This window comes from Chelonia mydas, chromosome 1 (assembly GCF_015237465.2).
Source record: "Chelonia mydas isolate rCheMyd1 chromosome 1, rCheMyd1.pri.v2, whole genome shotgun sequence".
Lineage (NCBI taxonomy): Eukaryota > Metazoa > Chordata > Testudines > Cheloniidae > Chelonia > Chelonia mydas.
The window spans coordinates 43756128-43776936 of NC_057849.1; the positions used below are offsets into that span (position 1 = coordinate 43756128).

Below are 20809 nucleotides of genomic sequence, written 5' to 3' on the forward strand. Positions count from 1 at the left end.
CTCAATGGGTAGTGATCAATGGCTCCATGTCTAGTTGGCAGCCGGTATCAAGTGGAGTGCCCCAAGGGTCGGTCCTGGGGCCGGTTTTGTTCAATATCTTCATAAATGATCTGGAGGATGGTGTGGATTGCACCCTCAGCAAGTTTGCAGATGACACTAAACTGGGAGGAGAGGTAGATACGCTGGAGGGTAGGGATAGGATACAGAGGGACCTAGACAAATTAGAGGATTGGGCCAAAAGAAATCTGATGAGGTTCAACAAGGACAAGTGCAGAGTCCTGCACTTAGGACGGAAGAATCCAATGCACCGCTACAGACTAGGGACCGAATGGCTCGGCAGCAGTTCTGCGGAAAAGGACCTAGGGGTTACAGTGGACGAGAACCTGGATATGAGTCAGCAGTGTGCCCTTGTTGCCGAGAAGGCCAATGGCATTTTGGGCTGTATAAGTAGGGGCATTGCCAGCAGATCGAGGGACGTGATCGTTCCCCTCTATTCGACATTGGTGAGGCCTCATCTGGAGTACTGTGTCCAGTTTTGGGCCCCACACTACAAGAAGGATGTGGAAAAATTGGAGAGAGTCCAGCGGAGGGCAACAAAAATGATTAGGGGACTGGAACACATGACTTATGAGGAGAGGCTGAGGGAACTGGGGATGTTTAGTCTGTGGAAGAGAAGAATGAGGGGGGATTTGATAGCTGCTTTCAACTACCTGAAAGGGGGGTCCAAAGAGGATGGCTCTAGACTGTTCTCAGTGGTAGCAGATGACAGAACAAGGAGTAATGGTCTCAAATTGCAGTGGGGGAGATTTAGGTTGGATATTAGGAAAAACTTTTTCACTAGGAGGGTGGTGAAACACTGGAATGCGTTACCTAGGGAGGTGGTGGAATCTCCTTCCTTAGAAGTTTTTAAGGTCAGGCTTGACAAAGCCCTGTCTGGGATGATTTAATTGGGGATCGGTCCTGCTTTGAGCAGGCGGTTGGACTAGATGACCTCCTGAGGTCCCTTCCAACCCTGATATTCTATGATTCTATGATCCTATTATCTGAACAGGCCTGATAAGCAGGACTCCCCAAAAAGTGTGCGCATTTATTTCATGTGTCAGACTGCAATGTACAGGACCAATATGCAAAAGAGACGAAGATTTTCTGGTGAAAATTGCTGCATTTAGGAGCAAACCCTGGTATTACCAACAACCCTCCCCTGCACAAGTCCAACATTTCACAGATGCAGTGAAACCTGTTTGATTCTACTGCATGGCGAAGCAAGTGCTGAGGGACTGGTGGGGTTGAGTGTGGGTGGGCTGAGGGAAAAGAAGTGAAGGGTTTATGGATCCACAACCAATCCTGTAGCAGAGCAGAGGTCCAGGTCCCTCAGAGCTCCACCGGCAGCTGCAGAGCTTGGCCTAAGGAGGGAGGATTCCCTGCCCTTAGAAGCAGCATCACACAGCCCAGATACAGTGCTCAAGCTAAAAGAACAGGAGTACTTGTGGCACCTTAGAGACTAACAAATTTATCAGAGCATAAGGTTTCGTGGGCTACAGCCCACTTTATCGGATGCATAGAATGGAACATATAGTAGGAAGATATATATATATATACACATACAGAGAAGGTGGAAGTTGCCATACAAACTGTAAGAGGCGAATTAATTAAGATGAGTTATTATCAGCAGGAGAAAAAAACTTTTGTAGTGATAATCAAGATGGTCCATTTAGACAGTTGACAAGAAGGTGTGAGGAAACTCAACATGGGGAAATAGCAAGCTGTGTGCTGGAGGGAGGATTTGTCTTGTGCTCAGATGGGCTTAGCTATTTTAGCGATAGCACCGAGTGCAGAGCTGGTGGGAAGGCCCTGGGCACTTCCAGACAGCACTGCACATCCAGGACCTACAGCATGCTTTTTAAACCAAATAACAATGTTCTGAAGTATCCCTAACAACTTTCATGACTTCCTCTAAATAACACTGAGAAAAGGTGGCGCCGTCAGGAAAAAATCTGTACAAAGGCCTGGCCTGGAAATTACAAGAGTGATGTCTGTGCTCCACCACCACCCTCTTGAGGGTGTATTCAGCCTTTGTTACACTGTAGCTAGAAGAGGTGATTTACAAAACAAATGCACATCCAGAACAGCACACAACAGTTACACATTAAGCAAGCAAAACCCAAAGCCCTTGGATGTATCCCATGGACCAAGTTCTTCTCGGTTGCACCTGTATAAATCCAGAGTTAAAGTACCTCACACAGATGGCTGTAAACTGGATCAGAATGTGGCCCCATGTCAATGGAACTGTCCACATTTATTAACCTTAATCTGTTCAATACACTGCACACACACAAAGCATATCTTCAGGAGGATATACATTCAGTGAGGAATAGAGATTCAGCTCTAGCACATGCCAGGACATAGAAATTAAAGGGACAGTTACATAAGTAATTACACTAAAGTATATATTTGTTCCAATCCATGTATTCTCTTTTCTCTTTTGGGGGAAATCTTCTTTCCAGTGCCCAGCTCAAATGAATGTGCTTCCCAAAGCATCCCACAGGGGCAGCTTCAGTTTACTGCCACGATTAGTATCTGTTGCTCTTTGCCTGTTCCACTGAGGAAGGACCCAAGGATTCACCTCGAGACAGATCCTTGGCTCCGCCCATCCCATTCTGCCAAAACCTGTCTGCATATGGCCTCGGAGGGAGCCCTGCAGAGCTGCTCTTTGAACCATACAAAGGGGATGTATCCCATGCACATATCCTTGAAAGCTACTGTACACCGCACATGCTCCACTTACCGCATCAATGATAACTGAGTGTGGAGTTCTTCCTGTGAAGACATAGCCAAGCTTTTTTGCTCCTTTCACTAATGCCCCTTCATCTGTCAATACAAGGAGCTTTGCTTTATTGGGGACTAATCAGAAATATAATCAGATGTCAAAGGAAAAAACCTACTCCCTTGAGCATTGCATTGCCAGGATACAGGCAACGGCCAGCTACTGAATCAGAGACGTCTAAAATCTGTTACCGAGATGAGCTACATCAGCAGCAATTAAAAAGTTTCCATCATAACCCTTAGATACACTATGCTTGCACTGCCATTCCTCCTACAAAACTGCATATAGATTACCAGGGCTGCACACATGTACTTTATACTTGGCATTCTGTATATAATGCATTGTATTTGTTGAAGCATTAGCCTATCCTAAATGCTCAGTTACTGAGGGACAAGCTATACTCCTTGCTATATTTGTTTTCCACAACCAACTCTTAGTATAAACTTCCATGAGTGATGTACCCGAATATTTGGATGCTAATATCTAAACTGTATCGTTAAATGTATTAACCTAAATTTGGGTTATTGCAGATTATGTACTATATCAATTTTATGACTTTTAAACCCAACTTTGTACTTTTGGATAATCTAAGCCGGGTGGCCAACCTGTGGCTCCGGAGCCACATGCGGCTCTTCAGAAGTTAACATGCGGCTCCTTGTACAGGCACCGACTCCGGGGCTGGAGCTACAGGCGCCAACTTTCCAATGTGCCGGGGGGGCTCACTGTTCAACCCCTGGCTCCGCCACAGGCCCCACTCCCTCCCCTGAGCCTGCAGTGCCCTTGCTCCTCTCCCTCCCCCTTAGAGTGGAGGTGCGGGGAGAGAGGCGCTGGGAGCAGGCGGGGAGAAGTTAATGGGGTCTGCTGACATATTACTGTGGCTCTATGGTAATGTACATTGGTAAATTCTGGCTCCTTTTCAGGCTCAGGTTGGCCACCCCAATCTATGCACTATACCCAGTAGGAATGTAAATAGCAGTTAAAAAAAGGAACCGTGTAACTGATTAAAATTTTATCGGTTACATGGTTAAACGTTTTATTCGGGGCTCTGCTGCCGGCCCCCGCACCTGGGGATCCCAGCCACAGCCCACCACTGAGTACTCCGCTGCCCGCGGCTGGGGATTCTGCTGCCAGCTGCTGGCCGCAGCACCTGGGGTCCCGGTTGCCTGCCTGTGGACTCTGCTGCCAGCCCTGCGCCCAGGGTCCCTCTGGGCTGCTGCCCCCAAAGTGGCAGAGTGGCAGTGGAGCCCTGGGCTCCGGCCGGCAGCGGAGTTTAATCATTAACCAAAATCGATAAGACAGATGCTTATCGGTTAACCGGTTAAACATTTATATCCCAAATACCCAGATGTACAGACACTCCTTCCTTAACCTGTTCTGTTATATAACTGTAACATTCGCTTTAATACCAAATTTTAAATCTTTTACTATTGAAGAGCCACAGTTTGTCTGTTCATGTTCTGTAAAGCTACATACGTCAATATTTATACAACATGCATTTAATCCAACTTCAGCTGGAATGACTCAACAAACTTCTTTCCACAAAAAAATTCACCATATTCTATTGGAGACTGGGGAAAGTAATGAAGAGCTCAAATAATTCTGCAAGTTAGAACTCAGAGGCAATGCCTCAGGCAGTGGGATGTACCACATGCTTAGAGAAAGACAAGTGGCAAGGTCTGAATTCCCCTGTACAGGTGGAGTTTGCAAAGTCCAATTCCACAGAACCTGGTATACCCATGAGGAAAGCCTTCCTGCATCCTGGCAGCACAGCTCACAGCTGAGCCTTCCTGTTGTTGGCTCTTCACCCCATTCCTGTACCCATCCCTCCTTGAAGATAGGTAAGAGGCACGGACAGGAATTCATGCTCCTTGGACCACATTAAGCATTGAACAAATCTCCAAATGGTAGGATAAAAAAATCAAGTTATATAAAAAACCCTCAGTCATTGAGGGGAGCTTGCCAAAGAGCTACTCCCCCTGTCCCAATCTGCGGGGCATGTCTGTTCCTTCTGGTCTCCTTTGTTCCCCTCAACAGCACAGAATGGAGGGGAGCACGGGCCCCAATAAATTCTGGACCCAATTTTTCATTGCCTCGTGTCCTGAGTAGTCATTTACACCTACATAAAGTGGGTGCAGGATGCTGCCAAAGCAGAACGGTGGCAGTGTTTACGCTCATTTCGCACAGGCATAAAGGACTACACAAAGGACAAAGCAGTGGACAATCACATACTGCTAGTTCATTGACGGAGCTAGCTTGTGATTGGCTGCTACAAGGATACAAAAAGGGGACGGGGGAGTCAAAAATGGAGTTTCACCTGGCTAGTGGCCTCAAAGGGGTGGCAAAAGTCTTGGGTTGTGGCCCCACTCCTCTACATAAGCCAGCAGAAGCAGCTGGTAGCAGAGGGGATCACCTCTGAAGGATGAAGTAGTGGCTGTGCTCTCTCTGTCCAAGGGGGAGCTCTGGGAGATAGTGTACCCTCTGTGCAAGCTGGTGTCTTGAAGGCACCATAAAGCCCATTATTAGTCATACAGGAAAGGAGATTTTGTTTGCTTTTAAACATGGTTTTTAATTTAAGAGCATTTTTTTAAAAGCTCTTGGCTTCTCTCCTCCACCCACAAAAGAAGGAGAAAATGACCAACCTGGTGAGGAGGCCTGGTAGATTATTGTATTTCCATCTCTCTCAGGAACAACAGTGTGACACACGGCCAGCAGAGTGAGGAACTCCTGTATGTGAGCAGCTGTGGGCTACAAAGAACATTACCAAGTTAGTCTGGTATTTTCATTACATGGAGACTAAATGTACAAGACATAGACACGTTCTGGATTTTAAAATAGAACTGAGTCTGTTTAGATCTGCAACACCCATCTCTCTAACTCAGTGTATTGCCTCTTTCACCTCTCAGCCATGCTAGAATATTGGAGATATCAAGAGCCAGCGCTAATGAACTCTCATTCTGTGTGCAGCACTCAATCTACAGATAAATTATACACACACACAAGAGTTGGAAAGCCAGAACCATTGTCCTTGCACTCAAAAAACAAAAGGAGCTTGATCTTGTACAGCCCTGCACCTTGTGTAGTCATTTACATCTTTGCAAAGGTGAAAGGAAAGGAAGTAGTATAAAATGCTATCATTGGTCTAGTGCAGGGGTGAGCAAACTTTTTGGCCCGAGGGCCACATCGGGCAATACAAACTGTATGGCGGGCCATGAATACGCACAAAATTGGGGTTGGGGTGCAGGAGGGGGTGCGGGCTCTGAGGTGGGGCTGGGGATCAGGGATTTGGGGTGCAGGAGGGTGATGTGGGCTGGGATCGAGGATATTGGAAAGCGGGAGGAGGATCAGGGCTGGGGCAGGGGGTCGGGGCGTGGGGAGAGGCTGAGGGGTGCAGGCTCCGAGCAGCGATTACCTCAAGTGGCTCCCGGAAGCAGTGGCATGTCCCTTCTCCAGCTCCTACACAGAGGCGTGGCCAGGCGGTTCTGCACGCTGCCCCATCCGCAGGCACTGCCCCTGCAGCTCCCATTGGAGCACGTAGGAGCTAGAGCGGGGCCATGCCATGGCTTCCGAGAGCCGTGTTTTGCGTCCACCGACCCAGTGCCTCGGCTGGAGCGGGGCCAAGCCGGGTGGTCCAGCCCCCGACCCAGCGCCCCGGCTGGAGTGGGGCTGAGCCACGTGGTGCGGCCCGACCCAACACCCCAGCCGGAGCGCCGGAGCAGGGCCGAGCCACGTGTTGTGGCTCGCGGGCCAGCTTAGAACGGCTCGTGGGCCATGGGCCGTAGTTTACCCACCCCTGGTCTAGTGACTGGAAAAATTTTGATTTGGTAGCATTTAGACCAGATTTACACAGGTGCAAATGGTCACATAAGGAGCAATGTAGTATAGGATTAGGCCCAGGTGCTCTGCTAAAACTATTTGTCTCCACAAGTCTTATAATTAGTTCTAAGACAGCTGTACAAATTTATGAGTGGGATTGTATGACGGGGTTGCTCGTGATGGCTGGGGGCGGGGCTCGGCAGCACTGGGGCTCACTACTGAGGTCATGCCAAGCATTTTCTCTCTCTCTTTCTCGTGCCTGATTGGCTAGTTCTTACTCACATGCTCAGGGTCTAACTTATTGCCATATGTGGGATTGGGAAGGAATTTTCCCCCAGGTCAGACTGGCAGTGACCTCAGAGGGGGGTTGCCTTCCTCTGTAGTGTGTTACTTGCTGAGATCATCTGTGTATCTCTCTCAATCAATTTCCTGCCATTGCAGGGGCCTTGAGCATTGGTGCACCTTGGTCTCTCCTATTGTCTGCCTGTGGCACACAATTGTTTAGTCTCCTGTGCGATGTAATACTTTGGTCTAATTTCAGTTGTTGGGATCAGTGTGTGGATGCTGGTGGCCTGTGATGTCTTGGAGCATCAGGAGGTCAGACTAGATGATCTTGTGGTCCCTTCTGGCCTGGGACTCTATGACTATGACTTGAACTAAATCCTGAAGCTGAAATCCTGAAGCTGACAACAGTAGTAAGTTCCTTATCGTCTCTGTGGGCTGGCCAGTAGAGGACAACAACACTCACCCATCTTGTAAACCTCAGACTGAGCTTTACACAGCCCAAAATGCACAATCAGCTACTACACTGTTCTACTAGTGTAACCCACACACCTTCTGGGTGTGGTGTTCTGTCATATCTAGTGGCACTGAGACCTCTTAGAGAGAGAGATTAATGAGTTTGCTCTACAGCCTTAGCTAATGGGCAGTTGGCTTTTAGTTCATGCAGTAGAGGCTCATGCACTAAGCTCCAGAGGTCCCCAGTTCGATGGCAACCGGGGTTTGTCGGCATAACAAGTGGGGGCTCGTCCAGGATTTCAACTGGGAAGACTCTGAAGCTCGGGACGCGCTTCGTCAGCTAGGGGAAATATGTAACCCACACACCTCCTGGGTGTGCTGCTCTGTACCATCTAGTGGCACCAAGACCACTTAAAGTGAGAGATAAGACGAGTCTGCTCTACAGCCTTAGCTAACAGCCAGTTGGCTTTTAGCTCATGCGGTAGAGGCTCATGCACTAAGCTCCAGAGGTCTCCGGGTTGATCCTGCCCATCAACGACTGGGGTCTGTCAGGTTATACTAGCACAGTAGCTGGCCTGGTTGAATAAGAGCTGGTCATATAAAAATGACCTGAGATTTTATTATTAAAAAAATTATTCCAAGATTTCCAGTACTCACTTATAGATTCAGAGTTTAGAAGGGACCACTGGGATTATCTAGTCTGACCTCATATATAGCACAGGCCACAGAACTTCCTCAAAATAATTCCTAAAGCAGATCTTTAGAAAAACATCCAGTATGGATTTACAAATTGTCAGTGATGGAGAATCCACCATGACCCGTGGTAAATTTTTCCAATGGTCAATTACCCTCACAGTTAAAAATTTACACCTTAGTTCCACTCTAAATTTATCTAGCTTCAACTTCCAGCCATAGGATCTGGTGATATCTTTCTCCACCAGACTGAAGAGCCCATTATCAAATATTTGTTCCACAGGTGGGTACTTATAGACTGTAATCAAGTCACCCCTTAACCATCTCTTTGTTAAGATAAACAGATTGAGCTCCTTGACTCTAATCACTATAAAGCATGTTTTCTAATCTGTAAATCATTCTCGTGGCTTTTCTCTGAACCCTCTCCAATTTATCAACATCCTTCTTGAATTCTGGGCACCAGAATTGGATACCATATTCCAGCAGCAGTTGCTCCAGTGCCAAATACAGAGGTAAAATAACCTCTCTACTCCTACTTGAGATTCCCGTTTATGCATCCAAGGATCACATTAGTTCTTTTGGCCACAATGTCACACTAAGAACTGATTATCCATGATTATCCATCATGACCCCCAAATCTTTTTCAGAGTCACTGCTTGCCAGGATAGAGTCCTCCATCATGTAAGTATGGCCTACTTTCTTTGTTACCAGTTGTATACATTTATATTTAGCCATATTAAAATGCATATTATTTGCTTGTGCCCAGTTTACCAAGTGTTCCAGGTTGTTCTGAATCAGTGACCTAGCCTCTTCCTTATTTACCACTCCCCCAATTTTTTGAAAATTAACACTGACCATCCAGTGAGCTCCTCATCCAGCTCTTTTAAAACTCTTGGGTGCAAGTTATCTGGGTCTGCTGATTTTAAAATGTCTAACTTTATACCTTCTATTTAACATTGCCCCTCGATCCTGGTGGAATGGAAAGAGCATTATCACTCTGCATCATCTGTTTTTCCCCCAAATTCAGAACAGAAATATTTATTGAATACTTCTGACTTTTTGCATTATTATTGATAATTCTATCATTTCCAGCTAGTAATGGACCAATATCATTGTTAGCATTCTTTTTGTTCCTAATACATTTTAACAACTCCTTCTTATTGTCCTTAACTCTTCTGGTCATAGAGTTCTACTTGTGTCCCTTGGCTTCCCTTATCAATTTTCTACAATTCTTAACTTTAGATTTATAGTCATTACTGTCAACTTCCCCTTTCTTCCATTTGTTATATTTTTTCAACTGCCTTTCATTTCCCCTCTAATCTAGGTTGGTTTTTAACCAGCACAGCCCTCTTCCTCAATTGTAGGATTGTGGCTTTTTGGTCATCTAGTAAGGTGTTCTTAAAACAATTCTCAATTATTCACCTTTTTTTATTAAATTCTTCCTGCCCAGCTGATTTGGCTCATAATTGTTTTCAGCTTTGTGAAATTGGCCCTATTAAGTGCCATGTGTGTGTGTACATATACAGAGAGAGAGAGACAGAGAGATCTGGACTTTATTCTGCTTACACATTATAAATGTGATCAAGTCATGATCACTTGTACCTAACCTACCATTTGCTTTTAGTTCTGTGATCAGTTCCTCTTTATCTGCCAGATTCTGTGAGCAGGTCCTGCCTCATACCAGGCCTCTAATACAAGGGCTTATGTCTCAGGCTCTCTTCCTACTACAAGTGACAGAACCAAAATTAAAACTCTGCAGTTCCTGTCTCCAAGTCCTGTAATTCAACTAATATAATTTCCCCTTACCGTGCCCCTTTTTTTAACCATTAAAAATATAAATTTTGTGCAGCTTCAGAGGTAAGGTTAAAAAAAAATCTGCATCAAACTGCAGTTCTACAGCAAGGACAACCTAAATAATATAATTCTAGGACAGTCACTCTTTGAAGCCTAAAATGTCTGTTGAGTCAGCATGAAGCAAAGGAAACAGCTACAAACATTATTGAGGGCTCTTTTTGTTTAGAATATCACCAGGTTGAATAATCCCAGGATTCACTGAGAACAATTTTTAAGTTCTTAGCCATTTTGACTTTACAAATTACAAATCATGCGAAAGCAAGACACATATTTATGCCAAGCCTAGAGTCCTAGACCATTGTGATAGCATAGATAACTCACCCAATTACCATCCTTACTCTACAGCTAATTTGCATGTAACCATTTCATTGGTTGTATGAAGGAGACTGCACAGATGGTGGCATACTTGGCCCAGCTGCCACAGTTCTTCAAAACCACCCACACAGCACCAAAACCAGTACACACAATAACCCCAAATACACAGAGCCCCTGATGGCAGCATGCATCGCTCATTCCCCACCCACACTGTTCAACACAATCTCCCAGCTCAACACAGTCCACACACAAATCAACACAACCATCCACTCAACAATACAACCAGCAGAGACAATAACCCCAAACTTCTCTGAAGCCTAGAATGCCTTGAGTCAGTGTGAAGTGATGGAAACAGCTACGAGCATGGTTGAGAGCTCTTTTTGTTTAGAATCTGACCAGGTTCAATCCTCTGTGGGATTCACTGTCTGTTACTACCCAACTTCTAAGTTCTCAGCCATTTTCAGCTTTTATTTTAAAAGCCACACATGACTTTACTAATTATACTCGTGCAGAGGCAAGGGCTTGCAGCTACTAGTAATGAGTAACAGCCCACATTATACTTCAACTGTAAAATCCATTCGCACTGGCAGGGTTTCAGATTAACTTTTTTTTCACAATACTAAGGTCGCAGCATCTTGCAACAGCTACTGCATGACACTTCAGTTAAAAACAAAGTAAGCTCAAAAATTGTTGGGAAGCAGATGTCTCAAGATGTCTTTGAAAAAAAACCCAGCACACCTCGTACATATATGGTTAGTATACTTTAAAATAGTCACAATATAAAAAAATATATATATACAATGTCCCATGTACAGTTAAGAATGGAATTTGGCTCCCATCGTTAGACCCCTATGGGATTGCATGGGTACATCTTGAGTTGAATTTGGATAGATCATGAGCAAATAATCATCTAATTTATTATTACACCAGAGAGCAGAGACTACATTCAAGGACATGAACAGATGGTGTATCATCAAAAAGAAATGTGAGAAATGGAAATTTTTATTGTCCAGGAGGTTACAGGCAGTTGCTGTGTTATTGCTAATGAAAGCAGTGAAACTTATACCCCATTTCCACAAAATATGCAGCCTGCTGGATTCTCATTTCAGCATCTGTCGCTGCAAGCCTTTGATGTCCACATAACAAATATATTACCCAGCCTATTATGCACTTTCACAATTTCTTTCCATCTGAACCTGCCTTCCCCCGCATCATAGGTTTTAAGTGCTACCCCCTCCTCTATTTGGCTTATATGAAGCCAGCAATTTAATTTGTTGCTGTCTTTATGTTTTCACAGTTTACAATGGATTACATGGCAACCTCCCAATTCTATAGCAACAGATCACCAAACAGTGAGGCCTGTCTCTTCAGCTCTTTCACACAGCTGCCATTTGTTTTCTTGCTATATTGTTCCAGCACTGACACCATATTTATTGTGTCAATAAAGATTGAAACAGAATGTTCAAAATACTACCTCAGAATTATGGGCAAAGAGCCTCATGTTCATTAACAACTTCTGTGGTTATAATTCTGATTCTCCATTTGAAGTGTACCCTCTGCCCCCATAGGCTATCAGATTCTGCATTATTAGTTATGGTTTTCATTTAATAGAGGAGAACCCAACCACTCTGTTGTTGAAATTCTAACAGCGGAGTATTCCTTGTTTAGCCCCTTGGGCCATGCCCCAGCATAGACGCCACCACTGCTTTAACTCTCTATTTCCCCCCTCCGCCCCCCCGTTCTTCTAGTCCCATTTTTCTTTTTTATATATCTGGGCGTTTTCCTACTTTTTTATTTTGCTCTTTATCTTGTTTTGCTCCCCATCTGCCCACTAGTAGCTCCCACTCCTACCAGCACCATTGCTTCCAATCTTCTGTCTCCCAAGCACCAGTTATTCCCATCCAATCAGGTTAACCCTAATGTTGATGTTTGTGCTTAGAAGTAGAAATCTATTTCTTTTCAAGTTTCACCCTAAAAAGAGAACCCCTTTGGTAGATGTAATCCTTACCAAAGAACACCCTGGCCCAGATCCTCAACCCATATACATTGCATCCAATGCACACATGCAAGTCCGGATTTTTTAAACACATGTAGAAACATGCTCACAAAAATCCAGATGTGCAAGTATGATGATGCCTTGCTTGGGTTATGTGTGGGGAACTGAGCCCAGGACCACCTGATCTAAAAGCATGACCCTTTACTGCTTGAGATAAAGGGCAGGGTCTGTTAAATCAGGAGGCAGCGGCAGACTTACAAAACCTCATTATGTGGTTTGGCCACTAGAGGGGGAACAAAAACTCATGCTTGGTTAATACTGGATCCTCTCTGCCAGCAGAGTGGGTGCACGCACAATCACAAATACACAATTTAATTGTCGTGGATTTGGAAATCTACATCTGTGTGCCACAGCGGATAGAGCACCGTTGTTTCTAGCCCCAAGAATCTCCGGACAGATACAATGACAAAAAATGTAACAGAAAAAAGACTTTAAAATGCATCTCTAACTTGGTAGTGACATTTAATATAAGTTCTGCTCCATGGTTCATAACATTTCCAGAAAGGAAGTAGATTGACTTATTTTTCAGTCAGTTTGTTCATAAAGACTTACAAAACATTTTGCAGGGTCACATGACTTGTATTTACTACCCACTAGGTAACAGTTCTACCACCCACACAACTAGCAAAATAATTATCCATTTTAGTCCCAGGTGGGCTTGGGTCTCACCATTGCTAAATGTCTTTAAATCAGTGGTTTTCAACCTTTTTTCATTTGTAGACCCCTACAAAATTTCAAATGGAGGTGTGGACCCCTTTGGAAATCTCAGACCGTCTGCAGACCTCCAGGGGTTCACGGACCACAGGTTGAAAACCACTGTTCTAAATGCAATATGACAAGAACAAGTATCACTTCTCATGTCTACCACACCTGTCTGAGGCTCAGTCCTGTGAAATGCTGGGCACCCCTGAAACATGAAGTCATTAGGAGTTGAAGGTATTCAGCACCCTTCAAGCACAGACATAGAAATAATTCATATCTGACCTCTCTCAATAGCCAAACAAAACTCATTTTCCTCTAACTGTCATGGTCTGAAGGTCCCACAAACATGGGAGAAGATGATTTGATTGTTTAACAAATTGCCAGCCGTTACCGAATATCTGGGTTTTTTTTTAATTGCACATACCAATGAGAAGGAAGTGGAGCAGGGGTGCAGAGAACCAGATTTAAAAAAAAACATATTCTTTTTCCTCCCAAGCCATGGCAATTTCTTATTGTTTTGTGCTGATGAGTGGGTAAAGTTTGGGCTGAAGCAGTTATTTCCTGAAAAGTGTCACAATCCCCTGAAGCCTCCTACAGACTCTTAAAAACTGCAGTATATCCGCACCTGCGTGTTTTATTGAGATGAAAGTCTAGCAGTGTAGAAAATGATGCAGTATTTTTTTATGCCTGTGATAAAACAGAACAGAGTCAGGGCATGTGGGCTAGTTCTCATCTCAGCATTGTGGGTATTTACTGTGCGTGTGTAATGCCGACAGACCACAGTCGTGGGCGGGTGGGATGGGACCTCTGAAGCTTAGTGCATGAGCCTCTACCGCAAGAGCTAAAAGCCAACTGGCTGTTAGCTAAGACTGTAGAACAGATTCATTTTATCTCTCTCTCTAAGTGGTCTCGGTGCCACTAAATGAGACAGAACCCCACACCCAGAAGATTTGTGGGTTACACATACACAACTTTGAAGTTCCATCAATCGATTTTACCCAGTTTATAAACAGTTTAACATACTCAGCAAACATTCTTTTAAGTCCTTGAAAAGTCAGCTACTTCCATTCTAATAAGAATGTAGGGCTTTCTTCCTAAGGATACAGCCTGTATAATCTCCTTGATGCTGTGGCAAAAAACATCCAATGGAAGCAGCTGCGAAAGACAAATATGGGCATTCTTTCTTCCCCGAAAACCTAATGAAGAGGTCATGAGGATCCCTCCATATATGTCAAGTGGCAGATAATTATTTCTCCCAGAAAACTTTCTATGGAATAGAATCATAGAATCATAGAACCATAGAATATCAGGGTTGGAAGGGACCTCAGGAGGTCATCTAGTCCAAACCCCTGCTCAAAGCAGGACCAATCCCCAACTAAATCATTCCAGCCATGGCTTTGTCAAGCCTGACCTTAAAAACTTCTAAGGAAGGAGATTCTACCACCTCCCTAGGTAACGCATTCCAGTGTTTCACCACCCTCCTAGTGAAAAAGTTTTTCCTAATATCCAACCTAAACCTCCCCCACTGCAACTTGAGACCATTACTCCTTGTCCTGTCATCTTCTACCACTGAGAATAGTCTAAAACCATCCTCTTTGGAACCACCTCTCAGGTAGCTATCAAATCCCCCCTCATTCTTCTCTTCTGGAGACTAAGAGAATAATATCTCCTTGATTGACAGTCAAAATTTGGATTTGTTCATCAGTCAATATTCAGAGTTAACCATGGACCAAAAGAGCTAAGAAGTTTAAAGAAGATGCAGGTGGACAACAATATCCCCGGCTGATGGAGGACATTCTCCGGGATATAAACTAGACTTGCAACCTTGGGCTGGGAAGTCTGCGGGAAATCAAGGGCTATGCTAATGAGTGAGCACATGTGTATATTCGGTGTTTGTGAAAAGCAATCAGATTGCTGTAGAGACCAAGGACCACAAGTTATGGACAAAACACATTCAGCACAGGCACACAATACAAGCTTCCCCATAATGCTCCATCAGTGTTGCTCAATCCTTAGTTTAAGGGACCACCTCTAAGGCTGAGAGAGTAATTCAGTCTCCCCAATCCATTTGAATTGGCCTTTTCTCAGGGACTACTAATGAAGGCACCAATTAGTGTAAATTGTGGCATCCACCGAATGATACATTTCTCATAGACTACTGAGCTGCCATCAGATGTTAACTTGCACTCATTCCTGACTAACACCATGTCTATACTACAAAATTAAGTTGATCTAACTTATATCCGCATACAGCTGCCGCAGTGATTACCTTGCCTGTGCGTGTCTACACATTGCTCCCTGTGTCAGCAGTGTGTGTCCTCACCAGGAGTACTTGTATTGACAGTACTGTCACTGTGAGGCACTGTGGAACAGCTCCCGAAAGCCAGTAATTTGGAAATTCAACCTGTGGTCAATGGACCCCTACCATAAAAGTCTTAGACTGAAAACAGACTGAACAGAATTCAGCTTTAAATGTTGCACATGCTCATCACAGCATTTGATGCAGCGTGAGAAAGGGCACTAAACTGTTGGTTTCTATGGTAACAACACTTCTGGGTTTTGACCTGTAGATGGGGGTGTTCACATACTTTTGCTTGATCAGAAAAACTGAATGCCTTTTCTGGGATCTGAAACTTGAAACGATGAAGTGAGCTGTAGCTCACGAAAGCTTGTGCTCAAATAAATTTGTTAGTTTCTAAGATGCCACAAGTACTCCTTTTCTTTTTAATTTTTTATAGTCATCTTTTGCAGACCTCTTAGACATAGTCTGCAAACCCCTAGGGAACAACAGACCAAAGGTTGAAAACCACTGATCTAATAAATAAAAATCAGAAGAATGTAAAGATATCCAAACTGGGCTGTGGTGATGTGCATGGGACAGGAGCTTTTCTTGATGCAGTTTACTGCAATGCACTGTCAAGTTAAAGAATAAAATATATTCTGCTGGCTGGACTACCTCTCTGATGAATAGATGGAAACTGAAATCCACAAACATCTGCAGACTCCATGACCTTGAGCAGTACATTATGCCATTGATCATTATTAATTCATTAAGCCTTCAGGCATTCATATTATGTTGTAATTATAGTTCTGAAGTGTTAGAAGGTGTAAACAGAAGAGAAAGTCATGCAGTTGTGCACAGTGTCTCCTTAAAACTTCTTTTAATAAAAAGAAAGGAAGACTTGTGGCACCTTAGAGACTAACCAATTTATTTGAGCATGAGCTTTCGTGAGCTACAGCTCACTTCATCGGATGCATACTGTGGAAATTACCACTATACATACAGACACCATTTATTTGAGCATGAGCTTTCGTGAGCTACAGCTCACTTCATCGGATGCATACTGTGGAAATTACCACTATACATACAGACACCATATTGTTTATGGTGTCTGTGTGTATAGTGGTAATTTCCACAGTATGCATCCGATGAAGTGAGCTGTAGCTCACGAAAGCTCATGCTCAAATAAATTGGTTAGTCTCTAAGGTGCCACAAGTCTTCCTTTCTTTTTGCGAATACAGACTAACACGGCTGCTACTCTGAAACCTTTAATAAAAAGATTCCTCACCAAATAGTACTTTAAATACTGTACTTTAAATATTGTATAATTACTAATGCCAATCTGACCATTTTTATTTTTTTAAGCTTGGCACCCATTGGTTTACAAAACCAAACTCTGAGTTAGGGTGGTAGCAGTCTCTGAGATACTAAAGAGAAAGGTAAGGGCCAACATTTTCAAAAGTGAATTTGGGTAACTCAATGTTTAGATTTCAGAAAGTGCTGAGTTCCCACCTGAGGAAAAAAGGCCCCTTCAAGACACCTCCAGTTGGGCATCCAAATCTGGGCCACCTAAAATCACTAGTCACTTTTAAAAGAAGTCTTAGTCTAAATTCATTTTGTTATTTAACTTCCTCTCACGCAGGTCCATATAAGTTAATTTCAGAGACTGCCTTTGGGATGGTGCAGTATTTAGTGAGACCTGCAGAAAGCACCATGCTGTCAATATCAAGGACCAATGTTACAAGGATCAGTACTTCTTTCAATGGAAGTAAATTGTTTCCACAGCACAATATCTATGGAACATCTCTGAAAAGTCTAGTATTACTGAACCTGTAAAATCTCTCTCTCTGCGGTTAGTATTCTTACCATCCCATGTTATAAAACTACAGCTGTTAACAGAAACTACCCATATAAAAGTCACTGTTTGGTCAGAGTTCAACATCAGAGATAGCACTCCCTCCTCTTTTTTACTCTTCCCCTTTAGTTCTCCATTTCTTCTCCCTTCTCATCTCAACTCAACTGCTTTTCTCCCCCACTTCCTTTCTTTAGTGCTTCTATGCGCTGTAGAATGCACCATTAGTAGGTGACATGATCATACATACTTGAGAAAATCTGCCAATGATCTTCCATCCCAGGGAGAGCAAACAGAAAGACCTAGCATATTTTTGAGACATAGGTTAAGTAATATTTGAGAACTAGACTTACATGGTCACTTTCAATATTCTGCAACAGCCTTGGGTCATCAAATTCACATGATTCACTGGTAGAAGGAGGTAACTGGCTGTGGAGCAAGAAAAGGGATCATTACATTTAACACTACAATGGCAACATTTTCTTTTCCATTATTAATATAGACCTTCACAGGAAATATTAAAGGGACAGCATCAACTGAAAAAAGAAAATCACATTACTGTCTAAAAACGTATTACCTACTATTGTTACACGTAGCACCTAATATTACTGTAAGTGAAAGGGAGAAGCAGGCATTTTCACTCTTTCTCCTGTATAGTCAGCGATACCTGTTTGTGGGTCTTTCACTCATCAACAGGAGAAAGAAAAATGTTTTAAAAAACAGAAAAACTGTGGCTGTAAAACCACAGGAATTGGTAGGAAACCCAGGGCAGGTGTAGTATCAAATGTTACTTTAAATATGTTTGAGATTTCTAGATTTTGTTTGAAATGGACTAGATTTAAAGTTGACTGTGTTCCTTTGAATTAGGTTGCTCTGTTTACTTTAAAAGTTTTGATTTTGACCATCTCAAAATTTATCATTTCTCTCTCTCAATCTCTACTCCTTTCCGTCTATCTTTCCTACAAACAAACAGTCTCTTTTGGGATCTTTCATATCAATAAAACCTGCCCGAACTTTTCAAGTTGTCCTGTGGGCTCATGCTTATGCAGGTGAATGATGCTAACATAGTATAGCACTGCCCAGCACACTCTCAGTAAAGAATCCTCCATGGTACTGTAAAGCAGAGGCTGGGAAGCACTGGGTTGAGTCAAGAAGCAGCATTCCCTCCTCTCTTGTAGGTAACACTGTGTCATATGTACTACAGTAGCACCAAGAGAGGTCACATCAGAGAGATGGAAGGGAGCAATTGCAATGGGGAGTGGAGAAAAGAAGTACAAAAGGCGGTGGAGGGGGAAAAACTTTTAGAGAAAGGGGAAAAAAAGAGGAAAAGATGCAAGAGGAAGGTAGGAAGGAAGAGCAGAGGAAAAGGAGACCACGAGGGAGGGGGAAAGAAAACACAAGGAAAGAAACAGGTTGTGGGCAAGGAGAAGAGAAAGATGGTGGAATAATGATGGCAAAGAAATGCACAGAGGAGGAAACGGAAGAAAAAACAGAAGAAGGAGAGACAGAAAATCCACCCCACCAAAAGTAGCACCTCATGTCAGTTAGACAGGAAGAGCTTCTTCCTTCCTTAGAGGGCACTTCAGGACCTGGGAAGAGGCAGGATTAATAGGGAAGCCCAACTCACTTGGCCAAAGGTAAGAAAAATGAAATTAAAATGAAACAAAAACACCGGTAAGGACAGAGGGAAGAGGCTCGACATTTCTGGCAGAAAGGGAATTGCATCCAGTTTTCAACTGTTTCCTGGGACAGAAACTCCAACGCACACCTTCCTCATCGCTAATCTGTATTTGTCATTCACAGCCAGTTCACACCCTTCCTCTGGCATCTCTTCTTTCCTGCCTCATTTCAATCTGAATCAGTTACAGTGGCAGTGACAGTTCTTGCCTAAAGCTCCCTGCCAGGGTTTCGCCATGAGACCCCTCTGGAGGCCTCCTATTTTTAAAAATTTTTCTGTTTAAAAAAACTGTTTTAAACAAAAGATGCCCTCATGTCAGCTGCCTAGATATTTCCATTCAGAAGGTTCTTGATCAGATTGCAAGTTAACTTAAGAACATAAGAACAGCCATACCACGTCAGACCAAAGGTCCATCTAGCCCAGTATCCTGCCTTCCAACAGTGGCCAACGCCAGATGCCCCAGAAAGGATGAACAGAACAGGTAATCATCAAGTGTCACACATTCCCAGCCTCTGGCTAACAGAGGCTAGGGACACTATCCCTGCCCATCCTGGCTAACAGCCATTGGTGGATCTATCCTCCATGAACTTATCTAGGTTTTTTAACCCTGTTATAGTCTTGGCCTACACAATATCCTCTGACAAAGAGTTCCACAGGTTGACCATGCGTTGTGTGAAGAAATACTTCCTTTTGTTTGTTTTAAACCTGCTGCCTATTAATTTCATTTGGTGACCCCTAGTTCTTGTGTTATGCGAAGGATTAAATAACACTTCCTTATTTACTTTCTCCACATCAGTCATGATTTTATAGACCTCTATCATATCCCCCGAGTCTTTTTAATCTCTCCTCATACGGCAGCCGTTCCATACTCCTAATCATTTTTGTCACGCCTTTTCTGAACCTTTTCCAATTCCAATATATCTTTTTTGAGATGGGGAAACCACATCTGCACACAGTATTCAAAATGTGGGAAAACCATGGATTTATATTGAGGCAATATGATATTTTCTGTCTTATTATCTATCCCTTTCTTAATGATTCCGAACATTCTGTTAGCTTTTTTGACTGCTGCTGCACACTGAGTGGATGTTTTCTGAGAACTATCTACAGTGACTCCACAATCTCTCTCTTGAGAGGTAACAGCTAATTTGGATCCCATCTATTTATACGTATAGTTGGGACTATGTTTTCCAATGTGCATTACTTTGCATTTATCAACATTTAATTACATCTGCCATTTTGTTGCCCAGTCACCCAGTTTTGTTATATCCCTTTGTAGCTCTTTGCAGTCTGCTTTGGACTTAACTATCTTGAGTAGTTTTGTATCATCTGCAAATTTTGCCACCTCATTATTTACCCCCTTTTTCAGGATCATTTATGAATATGTTGAACAGTACTAGTCCCAGTACAGACCCCGGGGGACATCATTATTTACCTCTCTCCATTCTGAAAACTGACCATTTATTCCTATCGTTTATTTCCTACCCTTTAACCAGTTACCGACCCACAAGAGGACCTTCCCTCTTATCCCATGACAGCTTACTTTGCTTAGGAGCCTTTGGTGAGGGACCTTCTCAAAGGCTTTTTTAAAAGACTTCTAGTAGACTGGTGAAGCATGATTTCTCTTTACAAAAACCACATTGATTCTTCCCCAGCAAATTATGTTCATATATGTGTCTGACAATTCTGTTCTTTACTATTCTGTTCTTTACAGAACAAGAAGCAATGGTCTCAAGTTGCAGTGGGGGAGGTTTAGGTTGGATATTAGGAAAAACTATTTCACAAGGAGAGTGGTGAAGCACCCGAATGGGTTACCTAGGGAGGTGGTGGAATCTCCTTCCTTAGAGGTTTTTAAGGCCCAGCTTGACAAAGCCCTGGCTGGGATGATTTAGTTGGGGTTGGTCCTGCTTTGAGCAGGGGGTTGGACTAGATGACCTCCTGAGGTCTCTTCCAGCCCTAATCTTCTATGATTCTATAGTTTCAACCAGTTTGCCTGGAACTGA

General features: G+C 43.4%; 1 protein-coding gene across 3 annotated transcripts in view; it reads right to left on the bottom strand.

Annotated features, from left to right (window-relative positions):
• ATP8A2 (ATPase phospholipid transporting 8A2) overlaps positions 1-20809 on the bottom strand; it is a 652386-nt gene that overhangs the window by 477334 nt on the left and 154243 nt on the right. For all 3 annotated transcript variants that reach the window (XM_027821585.3, XM_043530953.1, XM_043530957.1), the window contains 3 exons: positions 17482-17557; positions 5464-5569; positions 2786-2868 (listed from right to left, as the gene is read on the bottom strand). In XM_027821585.3, the coding sequence (XP_027677386.3) occupies positions 2786-2868; positions 5464-5569; positions 17482-17557 (265 nt within the window). The remainder of the gene's footprint in view (positions 1-2785; positions 2869-5463; positions 5570-17481; positions 17558-20809) is intronic.